The following is a 19,552-nucleotide window of genomic DNA, read 5'->3' as shown; positions in this document are numbered from 1 at the left end:
GGATAGAGGGGCAACTGGAGATCTTTGTTTTCATGTTGGACAAAACAACCGGATCTACACTACCCGTACGTCCTTGATTTCATGTTAACTCTATTATCGAAGAAATACTATTATCGAAGAAATAAGAAAACGGGCGACGGTTTGGCACCAGATATCCGGGGGTGTGGAAAGAGCAGCTGTGAGAAGCGGAAAATAAGGCTGACTCAAAATATTATCATAATTGTATATTTTTTTAAATTTTTTAATTTGGTAATATTATAACACTGTAAAACTGAAAACACAGAGAAAACCCAAATTTGGGATAGAGAGTTTGCGCCACAAAATTAGTTACTCATTGAATTGAACGTGTTTGAAAGTTGAAACAGAGTGTATAAATGTGAGATATTGAGAGCAAAAATTGTTGAAAGAGGGCAAAGAAAGAAAATAAATGTGAGTAATTAATTTAGGGCTCAGGTGGGGTGGGCGCGGCAGATGTGACGTGTCAAGTACCAATCTTACTGTCAAACAGGGTGATTAGTGCCTGATTAGTGCCTGATGACGATTAACGTACGATGCATGTGAAATTAAAATTTCATGCCCACAAACAACCTCGAAAGCGAACCATTTAAAACGACGCGTTTAATTAATACGAATTGTGTCCATATCCAAAGTATAATTTAGGAGCAGATGCACCTGCCAACTCTTCCCGTATGAAGCAATTAATTTAATAATTAAGGCACCAACCAACGAACCATTACGTAGAAGCATCAAGTGGTGCCACAATCAGGGCCCTCCATCCCTCCCTTCATCTTGATCAAGATGAGCATCCATGATTGATTGATCAAATCAAGATGAGTAGTATTACACTTGTACCAAAATCATAGAATGCGGGAAGGATAAGAGGAGCGCTAAAAGCGTGCTAGCTAGCTCCTAAGCTTCTCCAAACCAAAAAACAACTATCATGGAACATTAAACCAAAATGAGATTAAAATCCAATAACAAATCCACCATAATCATAATATATAATTATAATATAGTGCAATATAAAGATTTTTATTACAACATCACGTACGGGGCTCCGCTTATTCACTTAACTTTGTATGACATAACTAATTCTTTTTTTAGAGGAAACGATGTATTGCATTTATAAATTAAACACAAAGACTGAACCCGTATAACTAATTCTTTATACATATGATATACACCATGAATTGAAGAGAGTACTTACTTAGCATATTTATATATAATGCAATATCAACTTCTGTTAATATATTTTTTTGTTGGGTTTTATGGGTCCGAAATCAATTAAGATTTGGGGAATAATAATAAGCGAGTGGTTAATTAAGGGCATTTGGGGTTGCCCTTGGAGTTTTTGAGGTCCCTGTAGCAAGGGCACTCGTCCTTGTTTCCGTAAGTCCCAGATGGAACGCAGTTGCATTTCTCACAGCAGATTCCACAGTACTTCAAGCACCGCTCCTTATATCCGGCTTTCGAACATCTCACCCCACACTTGGAGTCACAGAAAGCTGCCCATAAATAAGCAGGCATCTAATTAATTTCATAGTTTTAGAATAAACAAATTAAAAAATGAAAATATATATATATATATATATATATGATGAAGCCAAGAGTAATATATAATTAGTTGAAAGTAGGCATATATCGTACATGAACCAGCCATTGTAACCTCAAATACAGAGGAGCTGAGAAGAAGACAAACAAGCAGGAAGGTTGCAAAGCCGAGCTTCATTTTTGCCAAGAAGAGAGGTTGAAGATGGAAGAGGCTGGGCTAATGTGTTTTTGTGTGTTTGTGTGTGTTTGTGTTTGTGCGCGTTATGGAAGCGGGGATGAGGAGAGTATTTATAATACGCGGGGTAGGTAGGTGAAATGTTGGATTAACTTAACTATGTAAATTAATTTTGTGTAAAACTTTGGCAATGGTTTTTGGATTATTTAATTTGGCCAGCTGGAAAAGAGTGTATCCCGCAAATAAGAAAACGAAGGTTTTAGTCAATTCATCCCTTGCTTGACCACAAGTCAAAATTAAATGTTTTTTAATTGCCCATAAGCCTCCTTCAAGTGGCATCAGATTGGATGTGGACTTAAATATGCTAAATTCTTATGTAACCTAAAAATCCAATTTCTATCTTTAACTCAAACGTGAAATGAGAGAGAGAGTCTGTGTTTTAACCCAATTTTCATACTTCTAGGGATATCTGAATGAGTCGTGCTAATAACAGCTGTTCACGTATTTTTCACATACACAAAAATCGTAAGTTACAATCTATAAACCTAATTAAGCATATTGTCACACTAGGAAATTCTAGACAACCTCATAACACCCTTCCAAGTCCAACTCCAATATAGAGAGAGAGAGAGAGAGAGAAATGAGCCATAACTTTAGCCTTTTTTGTTTAAGTGAACTCTAATGTGTATGGAGCTACAGTGCCATCCATCAGAGCAGAATTTGTCGGTCCTCTCTTTTGCCACTTTTAGTGTGATTTGTCATGTGATATGTCGGTTTAAGATTGCTTCTTACCAACACCAAGTCAATATACATTCAAAACCCTATATCTGCACTGCACCTTCTTGCCAGACTCCACTAGGATTTTCTTTTTCTTATTTTTGGGGCCTAATCACTGCTCTTTTAATGGAGTTGTTCAAAAAGAATTTCCAAAGCTTGCAAGCTGGAAGACTTAGCTGGCCTGACGCTGACTTCATTTGGGCTAAAAATGCAATGTATAAGGCCCTAGAGAGATACTTGGAAAGAAGCTTTAGAATTAGACCTAATTGGTTGTGTTCATGGGGAAGAAACACATCACCAAAAATTGATGAAAATATCTCTCATTTGACCAAACACCATCACTTGCAAGCAAAGATGCATATATATATATATATATATATATATATATATATATGGCAGTCTCTTCCCCACACGGTTTAAAATGCGTGTGGGCTAAGTGGTCCATCCCTTCAAGCCAAGGAATCAAATCCTTATCAAAATACTGAACAAAGGTCCGAAGCAGACAAAAGCCCTCTTCTGAGGAAAGTTTATTCTTGCCCACTAGCATCTAGTTGAGCTGGAGCCAGACGGCACAATTTTGGTCACAAAACACAGCTTAGTGTTAGGGCCCAAAAGCTACAGCCATATTCGCCCAATGCAGTATTACTGGTATTAGGGAAATGTTGGAGGTAGGTAGGGGACCAACATGCATTATTTGTTTCATAAGCAATCTCTCAAAACTCATTTGGGATACCTGAAACCACCACCTGAGTATTGAAACACAGCTTTAAAACTACACCGTATCAAAGGTGAAAGGTTGCTTTCTCGCCAGTTGCCACACTTGATGAGTGAACATCCAAATGAGGAAAATGTGTGGTGGTCCAAATAATGTGTTCTGGTACGTACGTACGTGCCCCTTTGGGACTAATTAGGGTTGCCAAATTGTGTGGTCGAGTGATTAAATGGGGCCATGCACCCTTAACCCATATCAAATTCCGGCTTGCAGCTGAAAAATGGGGCACTTTGGTTGTTAAATAAACACAATTATTATTGTGGTTAGCGAAGGATATGATGGATCATGGCTTTATTTATATGTCTTTATACCAACTTAAATATATTTTCATGATTTTGACGCCATTGATGCATAAAACATCATCAATTCTTGCATTTTAGTGGTCTTCATTATTTATGCACATAATTAGTTTATTGTACATATATTGTAATGAATTTATGTGTATCAATGAAGTTGATTAATTAGAATTATCAATTGGTTAAAAGATCTTTGGCCAAAACGACATCGCTTGGGTGCGTTTCGTTGTGAAAGCCAGTATGTGCAAGAAGACATGGCTTGTGTCAAGAAGTCTTTGTTGGACTGGACCCAACTCTTTTCATGTATGGGCCGGCCTCCATGATTGTAAGACTTTGGGAAGGTTCATTAATCTTGGGGTTTTTTTATATTATAAATATTAGAAGAAGAGATGCAAAGTGAACTGCAAACTCTCGGCCACATGAGTAAATATTCTTAATCATATAATATTGAGTTTTAATTAGATTTAGTCATCTCCAATCAACAAAAATAGACATTAGTCTAAAACATCGAAAGTCATATTAAACCTAATAAAGGGCAATTCGTTCTTGTGTTCTTTGGAGGTGACAGGAATAATTTTCAACAGAAACGAACCAGAAAAAAGAAGACTAAGTTAGAATAGCTCTGACAAATTATAGCAAAACATTGACTGATCCAGTTTCCAATCAAAGCCGTTTGAAACGGAAATTTGAAACGAGAATGCCAAACCCAAAATCATGGTTCTCACTTACGCCATGATTCATGAATAAATAAATAAAAATGAAAAATAAACTGATTTCCGTGATTGGCGAGGTGATTGAGGAGATGGTGTTTGCCTTTTAAACTTAAACTAATGAAGTGGAGGACACTTTTGTTTTATTGTCAATCTATCAATGAATATAAATATGAGATAATCGACCAAAGAAAAAGTATATGAACATTTTATCAAAATAAATATGAGAAAATGTTTGACCAACATTTGATCAGTCGAGTTTGTGGAACTAAAGTTTACAAGAAAATAATTTGTACATTTAAAGGGACCCATTTCTTGTCTTTTCAATTAGATGGGTCCCGTTTCGTTAAAAAGATAAACTTGGTAATTGACATTAAATAATTATATTGCTGGCCTAATTGCAAGGTACAACTGAACTCTCATGCACAAAGATTTTGGTCCTGGCTTAGCCCAATTTAATATTATAATGTCCATCTCCACTGCCAAGAAAATCTATTAATGTCCCCACGAACTGAAGTTACCGAACCACCAAGAATTGTCTTTGTCACACTGCTCAAGTGTCAAGCTCCATGGCAAGTGATGACTAGGTGGTTATGGCGATCATTAAGCACATGGGTCGACTCAACAATGAGTATAGGGTGGTAAGTTTTAAAGTGGTTAAAAAAATTAACTTTATGTTTGCAACTGAGATGAAAAAATATTCATATAATAAAGACTGAAATTCGTAGATTTTAAAGAAGAATAAGGAAAATAAGACTGTGAATGGAAGGATAACAAAAGTCCATTAAACCAATGTTAGTAACAAGGAGGGTATTCTTAAACCTATGCTAATAACAAGTCTGCATGATTAACCAGCTTCATAAAGAGGTTCATGAGTAGTCCTTTATTTTCATGGTGAATTTGTCAACAAAACATTCCTCATTGCACTAATTAATAGCAAAGATGAATGAGGGACCATAACGAATAAGATGATGCCACGTGCCATCATGCATAAAAAGGACAAAAGTACCCTTTAAAGTCCGAATTGGGTCCAAATAAATGATTAACTAAAGAGTGGCTTCGGGTCCACTATAGAACGAGAAAAGGAAAAACTCAAACCGAAAACAAATTACTTTCAGACTTGGGGAGAGATTACCAGCTCAATGCAAATATTTAGAAAGATATAAATTTAGTCTTAATTTTTAGGAAGTTCATCATGTTTAGTGAAAATTAGCCCATCCCATCTCATAAAAAACTAGTCCACTCCAACCGAGCATCTCCTTGAACGAAAAACAAAATTAGAGCCTACCCTATAATAGTTAATGGTTTCACTCTTGCTCAAATTTACCATTTTATACTCTTTTCAAGACTAGAAAGTTTACAGTCTCCCAGCCTAACAAGGAGTCCACACAAACAATATAAGGGACACAATATATTCATTAAGCTCTAGCATATATTTCTTCAAGTTAATTTCAATTAGCCTACCAATTTATGCGTTTTACGTCCAAAATTTACTTGTTTTCCAAGTTAATTTAGAAAATATTGTCGAAATTTTTAATTTTTCGACGTGCACTATCCAAACTTAAAAGGTCATTGCACAAGTCAATGAGGGTACACCATTCTTTCTAGTAGCTCATAAGTTATCATTTTACCAGCTTGAGCAACCAATCTTTTTTGGTCGTTGAGAAGCTTATATGATTATTACTTCGAAGCAACCTTTTTTTAGTTACACCCATTTCAAACATCAACAAAATTGATTTCGCACTTCACATTGGAATTTCTAATGTCCTGCTTTAACTTTTGCACCTGCTTGCTCTACGTAAATATTCAATTATATTTATATATAAGAAAAGAAATAGGTTTGAAATTTGTAAAGCGTTAGGCAATTGTTTGGAGCATGCTTTACTTAGCAATCGTAATTTTGTAGCACGCTTATAATAAAATACAAAGACCCATCAATTCATTCACACTCATTAATGCATGCAAATATGATCTCTTTTTTAATCTACCAATAATAACGTGCCAACAAAGCAACAACAAGCCAATTGAAGCCAACAACTAAAGACCAGATCACTTGCCGTTTGTTTGACCGAACCTCAAGACACTTGACCGTTGCTAACGGCGCCAAACCCAACAGACAGCCTCCTGCCATATCATTATAGCTCACGAGAAAGATTTTGGCCCCAATATTTTCCAATTTTCTATGATCAGAAAACTTTTTCTTAAAAAAGAAAATATTTGTCAGAGCGTCGTCGTATTGTAGCAGCCCTACAGGCTATGGTCTTATTATTATCCCCCCGAGAGGACGAAACCCCAAAACTAGAGGGAGGCACCGAATGAGAAATTTGGGACTTTGGGAAATGACCAATATGTCCTGACTTACCCGCTCTTTCTTCTTCTTGTTGCTGGTTGGCCAAACCCCACCAGACAAAGAAAAAGTAAAAAAGTGAAACACACTATTTTCCATTAATTATTAGTAGAGACGGACACAAATAAAACAGAGAAAAATAAATAAATAAACGAAGAAGAAAAGAGAGCGCAGAATCAGATTTCTCAGAATGTGATTTGTCTATCGCGGCAATATCTTTCCTTTGTTTAATCATTGCTGCCCTTTAATTTCCTTGAATCTTTTCCTTCCTCAAAAATCAAAAGCCAGAGTTGCTTTCAGTAAGCTTGGTTCTCACTGTCTCAGCTCTTTACTCTCTCTGTCACTCTCTATAGCTTCAAAACACAAACCCAACAAAGCAAGTTCTGCTGCTATTCTGCCATTCTCATTTTTCTGCTTCTTCTTTACAATTTAGTTGAGGGGCAGAGTTGTGAAATGGAGAGAAAGCAGGGGTTTTTTTCGGCTTTGAAAGAGGAGGTGGTGAGGGGGTTGTCGCCGGGAAGGTCCAGGGCAAAAAGTCCGGCTAGGAGTGGGTCCCCAGTGTCCAGTTTGCTGAGGCGGAGGAGGAACCACCACGTGGCTCCGCCTGAGCCGTTGATGATTCCGAGATCCGGGAGCTTGAGGCCCGCCGAGGCGTTGTCGCCGTTGAAGGAAGGGCCGGATGGGACGGACGGTGGAGATTCGAGGATGGAGGGGAAGTGGGGCCACTGGATGAAGGGACAGCTGTGCAGGGCTCCTTCGGTTTCGTGCTCAGCTTACAAAAGGTCGGATCTGAGGTTGTTGCTTGGGGTTCTGGGTGCGCCGCTCGGCCCGGTGCACGTTAGCACCACCGAACCTTTGCCTCACCTTAGCATCAAAGACACTCCCATTGTTAGTACTTCTCTTTCTCTCTCCAAGCTACATCCTTTTTTGCAATTAAATTAATTTTCTGCATGTTGTGAAATGTTAAATTTTCCAAATTCGGGTCTAAAGTTTATGACTTTTTGTTATGAGATAAACTCGTCTTAGTTTGTGTTCATTTTTATGAAGATTAATGCTTTTCTTGTTTTGGGTTGGTTGGTGAGTTATTGCTTGATACATTTTCCAGTTTCTGAAATGAAAGAACAGGCTCATCAATGATTTTCCTGTGCATGCTTGATTTTTTAATATAAAATTTGGTAGGACATGTTGATTATTCAAAGTAAGTTACTTTGATTTCACGCATATTGATTTGATTAACATGGAGGAAAAATTAAAAGAAAAAGATGGTAAGCAAACCAACTTGATGTTGAGCACTGTAACTCCCTTTTTCTTTTTTTAATTCTAAAAGTACTCTGCACAACTGGTTTAGATGGCCATTCTGTTCTACCAATATACACAGTGCAGCATTTTCCTTTTTTCCTTTTACCACATATACCCCCTTACAATCCGCATGAACTCATAATGTAGTTATCAATTACTTAATGCATTTTAAAGGAACTGCACTGGAATGTTGAATCTGAGTATTTGATGCCCATTTTCCAGTATATCTACAATTTTGAAATGTAAGGATGTGAGAATATGTCATTTCTGCATTTACTGGACAGGATCATGACCTTTATTCATCTCAGTATTTGATGCCCATTTACTGTTGAATCTGAGTATTTGATGCCCATTTTCCATTATATCTACAATTTTGAAATGTAAGGATGTGAGAATATGTCATTTCTGCATTTAGTGGACAGGATCATGACCTTTATTCATCTTCATTTCAGTTTTCATAGACCCTCTCAACATGATTTTGTAATATCTATTGCAGGAATCTTCATCTGCTCAGTATATATTGCAGCAGTATACGGCAGCATCAGGAGGGCAAAAGCTTCAGAACTCGATCCACAATGCTTATGCTATGGGTAAGGTCAGAATGATAGCTTCAGAGTTTGAGACAGCCAACAGGGTTGTGAAGAACCGGAATTCCTCCAAAGCAGCAGAGTCTGGTGGCTTTGTCCTGTGGCAGATGCATCCAGACATGTGGTATGTGGAGCTTGCACTTGGTGGCAGCAAGGTGCATGCTGGTTGCAATGGACAGCTTGTGTGGAGGCACACACCTTGGCTTGGTGCACATGCTGCAAAAGGCCCTGTTAGACCCTTGCGACGTGCACTTCAGGTAATGTGCCGGTCCAGTTTTGTTTGGCTCAGTTTTCTTTTTTCCCCAATTCACGATATAATTGCGCTTAAATGTATTTCTCTTACAGGGACTTGACCCAAGAACCACTGCCAGCATGTTTACCAATTCAAGATGCATTGGTGAGAAGAATATTAATGGGGAGGAGTGTTTCATCCTCAAGCTTTCTACGGATCCTTTGACACTGAAAGCCAGGAGTGAAGGGCCTGCAGAGATCATTAGGCATGTTTTATTCGGCTACTTCAGCCAAAAAACTGGGCTCCTTGTACACTTGGAAGATTCCCATTTGACCCGCATTCAGAACAATGGAGGTGATGCTGTCTACTGGGAGACCACAATTAATTCATTTCTCGATGATTACAGGCCGGTTGAGGGAATTATGATTGCTCACTCAGGACGTTCAGTAGTAACCTTGTTCAGGTTTGGAGAAACTGCATTGAGTCACACCAAGACCAGGATGGAAGAAGCTTGGACAATTGAGGAAGTGGCATTCAATGTCCCTGGCTTGTCAATAGACTGTTTCATCCCCCCTGCCGAGCTAAGATTTGCTTCTATGAGTGAAACCTGTGAGCTCCCTCAGGGTCAGACTGTAAATAACACCATGGCAGCAGCTGCGTATCGAGCCAAAGTTGCTTCACTCGAGAGGTCTCATCAAGGCAATGTCAATAATGTTATGTGGAAGATGGATGCTTAGGAGAGGGGAAGGCCAGATTATTCCACAAGGCAAAGGGTCTCTAGTTGTATGGACTGACACTATCAAAGGTAGGTTTTGGTAACATAGGGGAGCTGAGTTGATTGCAGAACTTCTGCGCTGGATCAATGTATTTTCAAACTTGTACATAGTGAGTGGACGGTTGTCCGTAGATTTTCTCAGGTGCCTGGAAATTTTTTGTACTCGAGCAGAAAATCATTGCGGAGTCGGGGCTTGGGTTTTCGGTGGAAGATTGAGCTGTCTAAGGGAGCTCATTTACTGACGAGAATATCATGGAACACTTCTCTTGAGATTCTTGTATACTTCAACTATGTAATGGCCTTCAACACGGTACCTGCAGATCAATTACGATTTATGTAAAATTCATATTATCTAGGCTTTGATGCAGAATTGTACTTTAATTTCAGCTTGATTTGAAGGTTTTGCATTGTACCTTTTAGTGGCATGAAGTCTAAAGTGATAATGTAGTACTAGTAAGATCAATACACAAGCCGGTCTAACCGATCTCAATTTTCAACACTTGTCTAAATTATCTCAATTTTGAACACGTGATCCCAACTTGGGCTACACAAGTATTTTAAATTGTGATCATTTAGACTCATGTCTAGCCCGTTACCCAGCCCACAGAACTTGAAGTCCTTTCACTAAATTTGATCGATTCACTTGATGTCCAAACTTTCCAACTTTCTTCTATTAATTTCTTAAAAACATTTTTTTTTACAAGTGATATTCTATGGAAATGTGGGGGTGCAAGTTGAATTGGAAAATTCGATTCCGACCAATTCCATTTTGAAAATTTCTGATTTTGGCAAGTCCAAATCAATTCTGACATCCGGAAGTTCCGAAATTCGAAAATTCTGATAAAAATTGGATTGGAATTGGAATGTATCTAAAGATTCCAAAAAATACCAAATTCTGAAATATATTGGGGTTTCAAGCTTGTACTACACACAATTACTAATTTCATGTTGAACTAAATATAATTTGATGACCAAATAGACATAGAATTTTTTTTTTTATAAAGGATAACAATATCTAAGTATAAGCATCATTTGGGTGGAGGAATTGAAAATTACATAGAATTCTAAAATGACGGAATTTAGATTTCCATCATTTCAATTTCTGGAAATTGAAGATTTCGGTGTTCAGATTTATGTATATGTTGAATTTTGCAAATGGCATTACCTTTCGTTTGGAAGAGGAAAAATAACTTAGAATTTAGCTAAAAGTTGGGAATTTAATATGAGAAATTGACAATTCCCTTGTTTGGCAACTTAAGCTTGGAATTTATTAAATGACGCGCGGAAAAAATCGTGAAAATTGGGGCATCAAATTCCCGACTTTAATTTCCACCAATATAGGCGTCATTTCACAATTTCCATAGTGCCATTTACAAAATTCGACATACATAAATCCAAATACTGAAATCTTCAATTGCCAGAAATTGAAATGATGGAAATCTAAATTCCGTCATTTTAGAATTCTATGTAATTTTCAATTACTTCATCCAAACGGAGGGTTATGGAAATTGTGAAATAACGCCTATTTTGGTGGAAATTAAACTCGGGAATTTGATGCCTTAATTTTCAAGATTTTTTCTGCGCGTCATTTAATAAATTCCGCGTTTACCTTGCCAAACAAGGGAATTGTCAATTTCTCATCTTAAATTCCCTAATTTTAGCTAATTTCGGAGTTATTTTCCCTCATCCAAATGGAGGGTAGTTTTCCAAGCTTATGATATGAGTTTTTCAATTTTGAGTCAATTTTAATCCTTCAAATGGTTAGACATGTTTAGAATTTTGAACTAGTTTTCGAAAATTTCCACACTGAAAATTCGAAATATGTAAGTTCCCAAATATTCCAAAAAGTCTGAATATTCTGAATTGGAATGGGTATTGAAATTTTGAAATATTTTGGAATGGAATTGGAATATAATTTTCATTCCAAATTTTTTTGAATTGGAATTGGAATCCCGTGATTCAATATCAGCCATAGCAAAATATCTTTTGAACGTTGAAAGCAAATGGACAATTTAACATTCTCTCAAAGCCCGCAATATAGTTTTGTCGCATCTGGATTTTCTGTTAGTCTTCATCATCATTACGAGCTTTAGAAACCAAGGCAGCTATTTTCCACGCCAATCGTACGAACAAGAAATAAACTAAACAACAACATCAACAACAACAACATCAACACATACATATGTATGTATGCATCCCAATCCCCAAGTGCACGAGTCTTAGGATTAATTAAACATATTGTTTAATCCCAAATTACTATTACTAGACAAGATTAAACTCCATCTAAATCTGCTCTTTTCAAGCTTCTCATGCTTTCCACCTATATTTAGTACGTTTATATAGAAGCATGTGGTGGTCCCTCTCTTCCCCTTAGCAAACAAAGAACCCATCTGTAATCACAATACACTTTGCTTGCTGCATTATTATATATAATTAAAGAGATATAGGTTTTGGCTTTTGAACAAGAGTGCTAGAGTAGCACACTGTAGGCCTGTTGACAAGGGACTTAGAACGAAAACCCAGGCTCCAGACAACATCATGTCTAAGCTGCATTGAAAAGCATACATTTTTTGTTCTAACAAGTGTTTATTGGTTGGTTTATACTTGGTAGATTTTTAAGGATCTGCTGTCTTGCTTACGCGATCCTTAATTAGCTTTATTAAGACAAATGCAAGGACAAATTAGCATTTTAACTAGAAAATTAATGAAGAAAGAAAAGAACTGTTTCGAAGAAATGGCCATCCTTCCAGAACGAAAAAAGGTACTTAATCCGGGGAGGAAGGACCACTTACTTTCTCCGTGGCAAGCATTTTCCTATATGGTTGGTTACCTACTCCGCATATGCTTGTTGTTGCTCCTTGTATGGCTGCCACTCAGCCAGCAATTTGGAAAATATGTAGCCACGCCCATCCAACCCACAAATTTGAAATCCAATATTATTACAAGATTCATGAACAAATTCATGTCGGAGCTTGAAGCCAGATTGATCACGTGACAAATTTTTGATGAAGCAAATTTTCAAAGCAAAACTGCCACGTAAATCATTAAAGGGCGCAGTTGCCTTAAACATATTTACCTGATGAAAAAGATAGACATGTGAATGTATACAACATTACAAAAACCTTTTAGGACCAACCTTTCTCAAAACAAAGGCACAGATAATTCAAAAGTACTAAAAGATTCTTCAAAATATATAATAAGGTTTTAAGTACTATACATGCGCCGTTAATGTCACTAACTACAACACCTGGCCACTTGACACACCTTAATTTTCACTTTTCTTTCCTAACTCCCCTTGTTCTTCTTCACAAAACCCAAACCCTAAACTCCACCTTTGTCCCTCAGTCATGGATTCCCTGAAGCAAAAGGAGCAGGCTTGCACGAGACCATTTTGTTTCTTCTGCACCATGAAAGAACCAGACTCCTTTAAGAGGAGAGCTGGAATATCAGCCTGTTTCAAGGAACTACCACTCGGAGAAGACCAAGGAAATGTTCTGGTGCTGAGCAGTCTATGGCAAATTGCTATGACTCACCCTGATGACCCAGAGTTCCCATCCCTTGGAATCTTTGAGTGCATGGCAAAGCTAATCTTCAAAGGCATCAACAACAAGTGTTGGCTTCAAACAGACCAAAACATCTACATCCCTTACTATGCAGCTCATGTCATTGGTTCTTACACCATGAACAAGGCTGAGTTTGCCGAAAAGGCGGTAGCTTCAGGTGTAATTCCACCATTGCTTGATCTTCTGAGAGGAAAGATGAGTTGGGTTGAGCAAAGGGTTGCTGCTAGAGCGCTCGGTCACCTTGCAAGCTATGAAAGAACCTCTGAAGCTGTAGCACAATATGAAGAAGAGGTGGTAAGATCAGCCATGAAAGTAGCTTCTACATGTCTTCATGTGGTGTATGTGAGTTTTGTAGGAGTGAAGGATAAGAGAAAAAGACAAAAATACCACTGTGATTTGCTCACAAGAGGTGTTGGTGGATTAGAAATGGAGATTTGCAAGGCAGAGGAGTGGGCAAGTCAACTCCAATGTTGGTCTCTCAATATTTTAAATTGTTTTGCTTGCAAAGAAAAGTCTTTGAATCTCATTTGCAAGCAACACTTTTTGAAACAATTGTGCGGAATGTGGGGTGGTTTGGCCAATCGCTCATCACCAGCTGGTGTTGGACTTATTAGAATCTTGTGTTACAGTAAATATGGGAGGAAAAAAATTTCTGAGTCGAGAGAAGTTATAGAGAGCCTCTGTAATATCTCGAGGTCTTCAGATGATTGGCAGTACATGGGAATCGACTGCCTTTTGCTGCTCCTCAAAGACCCAGATACGAGGTACAAAGTTATCGATATTGCCGCCTTGTTTCTTGTTGATTTGGTTGAGCTAAGAAGCCTTGGAGATAGATCAAACTTAGGTGAAACAATCACAAAAGCCCTACTTCTTGCAAATTACAAGCAGGGAAAATTGAACAAGAACAGGAAAATTGAAAAGAATTTAGAAGAGCTATGGAATTTGAAAGTGGAGAGGAGGAAGAGAGAAAGAGGATTGTGTCAAGAAAAAATTGAGAAAAGAATGGTTTTGGTGGATATAACAAAACAAGAAGCAAATCATATGTTTTGTTTGGGAGAAATAGAGGAAGCCATAGTTAAGTATTCTGAAGCATTAGAATTGTGCCCATTAGGGTTGAGAAAAGAAAGAATGGTGCTTTATAGCAACAGAGCTCAGTGTCAATTGCTGATGAGGGACTCAGATGCTGCCATTAGGGACTCAACCAGAGCTCTTTGCTTGTCAACTCCAGTGAATTCTCATAGTAAAAGCCTCTGGAGAAGATCACAGGCTTATGACATGAAAGGGTTGGCTAAAGAAAGCTTGATGGACTGTTTGGCGTTCATCAATGGCTGCATCAAGTCTGAGAGTAGCAGGCGGGTGAAGATTCCACATTATGCTGCACGTATGATCAGCAAACAGATGGAGGCCACGTGGCTCTTCGCAACTGCCCGGTCAACGATGGCAACTCGTCAAGACTTTCAAGTGATGAAACAAGTACAAGAATTAGAAGGGAAGGGTAACTTATGTGAAAGTGGGGATGACAAGCAAGATTACCGTGATGAAATTATGAGAGTTATGATGGAGAAAAAAGGTAACTAAGTGAAACTAAATTTAGTGCTCATATATCATTATGAGACGCAGTACAAAATATGATTGATAAGTTTTTGAAATTCAAATAATAATGCATCTGTGCAGGTATCGATCACTTTTGATTTTATGTTTTTCAGGTCTGTCCACTATTTTAGAAGAACCTTTAATTGTAAAGGAAGAGAGTGGGAGGAAGATGGAAAGGACAAGAAGGGTGTAAGGGTTGTGTTGTGGCTCGATCAATGTAATGTAAGTCAATTGGGTTACCAAATGTTTTAGACCGATATGGCCACAAGATGTTATGTGTAAGGTGTTTGCCCAAGTTAAACAAAGCTGTTCAGAAAATGAAACAACACCATTTGAAAAAAAACAAAAATTATACAAGCGATATCAGAGGAGGGGAGTTTTTTCACACACACTTCACCAGGGTAAGCTATAAGGTAGGCTTTTCTAATTGAATTAAAATGTTAACTAAGTGAAAGAATATCCGAATTGAGATGATCTAATGACATACTTTGTAGCTGGTAATTAGATAATAGTACACGTACTATATTTATATATGTAAATAGTACTGTTTCAATAGAAAGGTGGAGAGGACCACTTGAGCATATTGATTTAACAAATTTTCAAATGAAGAGCAAGACGAAATGGAAAAGGGAAAAAGGTGTACCTAATCCCTCAACTTGACTTTGTGGGTTTTGCACATGCCTTTCTCTTCTAAATTTAGTGAACTTTATGATCTTGAATTGTTATTTATCATAATTACATTATTTCTACTGTAATTCAAATTTAGAAAAGATTACGGGAGCTTGTAGCTCTCTTATTATAGTAAGATAATAAGGGTCCGTTTGATAAATGTTTCAATTTTAGTTTATATTTTTTATTGTTTGAGCTAGAGTATGAAGGAAAATGAGAGTTATGATGAGATTGAGAGAGAGAGAGAGAGAATGAAAGGCGAGGTTCCGCTTGCTCCCTCTTGTAGTGAACATGATTTGTCATCTTAAGTTTTGAAAATTTGAACAGATACCTATATAACCAATTAATTACCCTCGAGAATCCTTTTCATGATTAGGTACAAGATAAAAAGCGATGTCATGATTTTGCCATTACTTACTATAACGTTCGTTAGGCAGATTTACACCTAGAGGCAATGCAACTAAGGACAAAATTCTCTACTTCACAATATGCAGCAAGCAAGTTTCTTTTTGTGGTAGGTAAGCTGTACGTTTCTGACTTCTTTGTCAATTGGAACATAACGGCTATAAAATCTAGCGGCTCATACTCAATACTATTTTCCACTTCCATCATCATATCGACATACCAATTTAAAGGAAACAATTTTTTTTTTAAATAAAAAAGCTGCTTAATCAACCTGCAATCAGGTATTAACAACATTAAAGCCAAGCCCAATACGGCGACGGATTGTGGAAGAATGGAGAAGGAGGTGGAGTGTAGGTGTACAAGACTAGACCACATGCAAACAAACACTTGCATGAATTGGAACCACATATTTATACACAACATGTCATACCTTGCGTCATTTGTCGAAAAGATCGAACCTTTGTCTCCCTCCCCTCCTCTCTCTTTCTATCTATACATATAAAAAAGACAAAAAAAAGAAAATGAAGCTGAAGAAGAAAAACCCATACAATTCAACTCTCCAATTTCCACTTTGGGTATATTTTGGATTAAACACTGATAGTTAGTTGCTGCTGCCGGAGAGTGGAGTCTTTTGATTTCTTACCCAAAATGAGCTGGTGGTGGGCTGGAGCTGTTGGCACTGCTAAGGTCATTATTCAATTACATCATCTCTATCATCTTATTTATTACTCAATTATTGGTTCACTAAATATGTTGCGAATTGTCACGAATTTTTCAGAAAAAGTTGGAAGGTGCTGACTCGGAAGGCTACCAAAGCGTGGCGCTAGTGATCGGCGTAACGGGCATCGTGGGCAACAGCCTGGCGGAGATCCTCCCGCTCCACGACACGCCCGGCGGTCCGTGGAAGGTGTACGGCGTCGCGCGCCGCCCCCGTCCCGATTGGAGCGTTGACCACCCCGTAGACTACATCCAGTGCGACATCTCGGACCCTGAAGACACCCAAGCCAAGCTCTCCAAATTAACCGACGTCACCCACATCTTCTACGTGACGTGGACCAGCAGAGCCAATGAGATCGAGAATTGCGAGGCCAACGGCGCAATGTTCCGCAACCTCCTACGTGTCGTGATCCCAGTGGCTCCTAACCTCCGCCACGTCAGCCTCCAAACCGGCACCAAACACTACCTTGGGCCGTTCGAGTGCATTGGCAAGATCAAAGCCCATGACCCGCCTTTCACCGAGGACCTGCCGAGGCTGGACGTACCCAATTTTTACTACACTTTGGAGGACATATTGTTTGAAGAGGTCCAGAAAAATGAGGGCCTGACTTGGTCCGTCCACAGGCCCTATAACATTTTTGGCTTTTCTCCTCACAGCTTGATGAACATAATTGGGACGCTTTGTGTCTACGCTGCTATTTGCAAGCAAGAGGGCAAACCCTTGAAGTTTCCCGGCAGCAAAGTGGCTTGGGAGTGTTATGCGATGGCCTCGGACGCTGACCTGATAGCAGAGCAGCACATATGGGCGGCAGTGGACCCGAATGCGGCAAACGAAGCGTTTAATATAAACAATGGGGATGTTTTCAAGTGGAAGCAGTTTTGGAAGGGGTTGGCGGAGCAGTTTGGGATTGAGGAGCATGGGTTTTATGAGGAGGAGGAGGGTGAGGGGAGGTTGAGCTTGGTGGAGATGATGAAGGGGAAGGAGGGTGTGTGGGAGGAGATTGTGAAGGAGAATGAGCTGCAGCCTACGAAGCTGGTGGAGGTGGGGGTGTGGTGGTTTGCTGACTATGTGTTGGGCGGGGAGGCTGTTTTGGACAGTATGAATAAGAGCAAGGAGCATGGGTTTTTGGGGTTTAGGAACTCCTCCAAGTCTTTCATTTCATGGATTGAGAAGATGAAATCTTACAAGATTGTACCATGAAGAAATGTACGATGATCATATATATATGCATATATGTTTTCTTAATGAATTGATAAGAGCTTGTAGAGATAATTAAAAGAGTTTTATTCTTTTTGTAAACATTGAAGTTACAACAAATTAATTGAGATACAAAGCTAGTTCCCGAAAAAACGGTTGCGCCTGAATGCTTAGCATATCTCAATCAAGGCACAAACAATCTATTCCAACCTTTTGGCCTCGTGATTGCATTTAGCCGCGTACAGACTAAGCAAGCATGCCAATAACCCATCAATGTGTTTTCTCTTTGTATGAGATTATTTATAGAGATAAACTTTTGTGTCAACTTATTTACCATGTGTGTGGCAAGAAGAGATGTAAGTTCCCACCAGTTTAATCATGACGAATTATAAATAAAAGGCTTTTTATCACAAATGGTCCTTAAAGTTTACGATTTTATCACGAATGGTCTTTGAGGTTTTTTTGTGACACTAATAGTCCGTAACGTTAGTGCTTTTTATCACAAATGGTCCCTCCGTTAAAAATTTTGTTAAGTGTAATAAGTGGAGCCCACATGTCCAATCACATCATGACATGTGGATTAAATAAATAAATAAATATTATATATTTTTTTTAATGAAAATCCACTCTCTCTCTGTCTCTCTCCCCCTCCCCTCTGCCCTCTCTCCTCCCTGTGCTCTCCCTCTCCCTCTGTTGTTTTTTCCTTGCCTCTACAGCCCGCATGCCCACCCACCCGCAACCCACCCCTCTCCCTCTGTATATTTTGCATAATCACTTGCACAAGGTAGTTTCACATTTCCTTTTACGCAAATATTTTTTCAAACAACTTAAAATAATTAAAAACAGAGGGGTAGAGTAGAGGAGGAGAGAAAATACAGTGGGAGAGGGTAGGGGAGTTGGGCGTGGGTTGCGGTTTGCGGGTGGCTGTGTTAAAAAAACAGAGACTAATAAAAGAATCCCAAAGACAATTTTTTCTTGCAGGTGGCAGGCAATGGGCAAGAAAAAAACAAAGGGGGATTGTGGGTTATGATTTATATACCACTATACAAAGATGGAGAAAGATATATGGTTTATATTATTATTTTTACAGAGGGAGAAGGAGAGGACAGGGGGGAGAGAGGGAGAGCAGAGGGGGAGAGAGGGGGCAGAGGATGGAGAGCAAGGGCAGAGGGGAAGAGAGATGGAGTAGAGGAAGGGGGATGAAAAGTTGTAGAAAAAAAAAAGGAATTTTCATAAAAAAAAAATTATTTAATTATTTTTCCATCCACATGTCACAATGTGATTGGAATATGGGCTCCATTTGTCTTCCACATCAGACACTTAACAGAATTTTTAACGGAGGGACCATTTGTGATAAAAAGCCCTAACGTTAAGGACTATTAGTGTCACAAAAAAACCTCAAGGACCATTCGTGATAAAATCTTAAACGTTAAGGACCATTTGTGATAAAAAGCCTAAATAAAAATATGCAAGAATTGTTATGGGATGTCGTACAAAATATTAAAATAAGAGTACAAGCATGAGATAACACAAATATTGCTTACATCCTTAGGTGGGAGAAACTTTGCTCAAATTCAAGCTCGTATCAGCTCAGCAAATATAATGTAACACTTGATGATCTAGTTATATCCTGCAAGAGCAAAAATCACAATTCTTTTGTTTCTATAAAAAAAAATAACTCTCAGTGTTAGGATCACTACATGGATTTGTTTTTTAGATGATAGTTCTAAAGAAACAAATCCCTTATAAATAGAGAGTTATAAAAAGAAAGAAAAGATACAAAGAATTGTGATATTGATTGCAAGGTAGGTAAGCAATTAGGGAAGGAAACTAGTGAGGTAACAGATAACAAATCTCATTTCTCCTAGCCTAGAAGAACTTCAGGA

The 19,552-nt window shown here is 38.3% G+C and overlaps 4 protein-coding genes across 4 annotated transcripts; 3 read left to right on the top strand and 1 right to left on the bottom strand.

The window, feature by feature from the left end:
* Positions 1-972: 972 nt before the first annotated feature.
* LOC110762011 (peamaclein) lies at positions 973-1,831 on the bottom strand. The gene is made up of 2 exons (XM_021964607.2): positions 1,648-1,831; positions 973-1,505 (listed from the first exon to the last, which is right to left on the bottom strand). Exons 1-2 carry the CDS (start codon positions 1,727-1,729, stop codon positions 1,321-1,323), a joined length of 267 nt encoding a protein of 88 aa, XP_021820299.1. The 5' UTR covers positions 1,730-1,831; the 3' UTR covers positions 973-1,320.
* A 4,914-nt stretch (positions 1,832-6,745) lies between these two features.
* LOC110761985 (uncharacterized) lies at positions 6,746-9,902 on the top strand. Its single transcript, XM_021964576.2, has 3 exons — positions 6,746-7,516; positions 8,424-8,771; positions 8,860-9,902. Exons 1-3 carry the CDS (start codon positions 7,082-7,084, stop codon positions 9,481-9,483), a joined length of 1,407 nt encoding a protein of 468 aa, XP_021820268.1. The 5' UTR covers positions 6,746-7,081; the 3' UTR covers positions 9,484-9,902.
* Positions 9,903-12,614: 2,712 nt separating this feature from the next.
* On the top strand, positions 12,615-15,248 carry LOC110761923 (ARM-repeat/Tetratricopeptide repeat (TPR)-like protein). The gene is made up of 2 exons (XM_021964505.2): positions 12,615-14,654; positions 14,791-15,248. Exons 1-2 carry the CDS (start codon positions 12,869-12,871, stop codon positions 14,868-14,870), a joined length of 1,866 nt encoding a protein of 621 aa, XP_021820197.1. The 5' UTR covers positions 12,615-12,868; the 3' UTR covers positions 14,871-15,248.
* Positions 15,249-16,197: 949 nt separating this feature from the next.
* LOC110761998 (3-oxo-Delta(4,5)-steroid 5-beta-reductase-like) lies at positions 16,198-17,768 on the top strand. Its single transcript, XM_021964592.2, has 2 exons — positions 16,198-16,438; positions 16,530-17,768. The coding sequence occupies exons 1-2, from the start codon at positions 16,400-16,402 to the stop codon at positions 17,667-17,669; spliced, it is 1,179 nt and encodes a 392-aa protein (XP_021820284.2). The 5' UTR covers positions 16,198-16,399; the 3' UTR covers positions 17,670-17,768.
* Positions 17,769-19,552: the final 1,784 nt, after the last annotated feature.

The sequence above is a fragment of the Prunus avium genome, chromosome 1, assembly GCF_965620075.1.
Source record: "Prunus avium chromosome 1, drPruAviu1.hap1.1, whole genome shotgun sequence".
Lineage (NCBI taxonomy): Eukaryota > Viridiplantae > Streptophyta > Magnoliopsida > Rosales > Rosaceae > Prunus > Prunus avium.
Note: the sequence above shows the minus strand (reverse complement) of the source record. Positions and strands in the feature narration are given on the sequence as shown.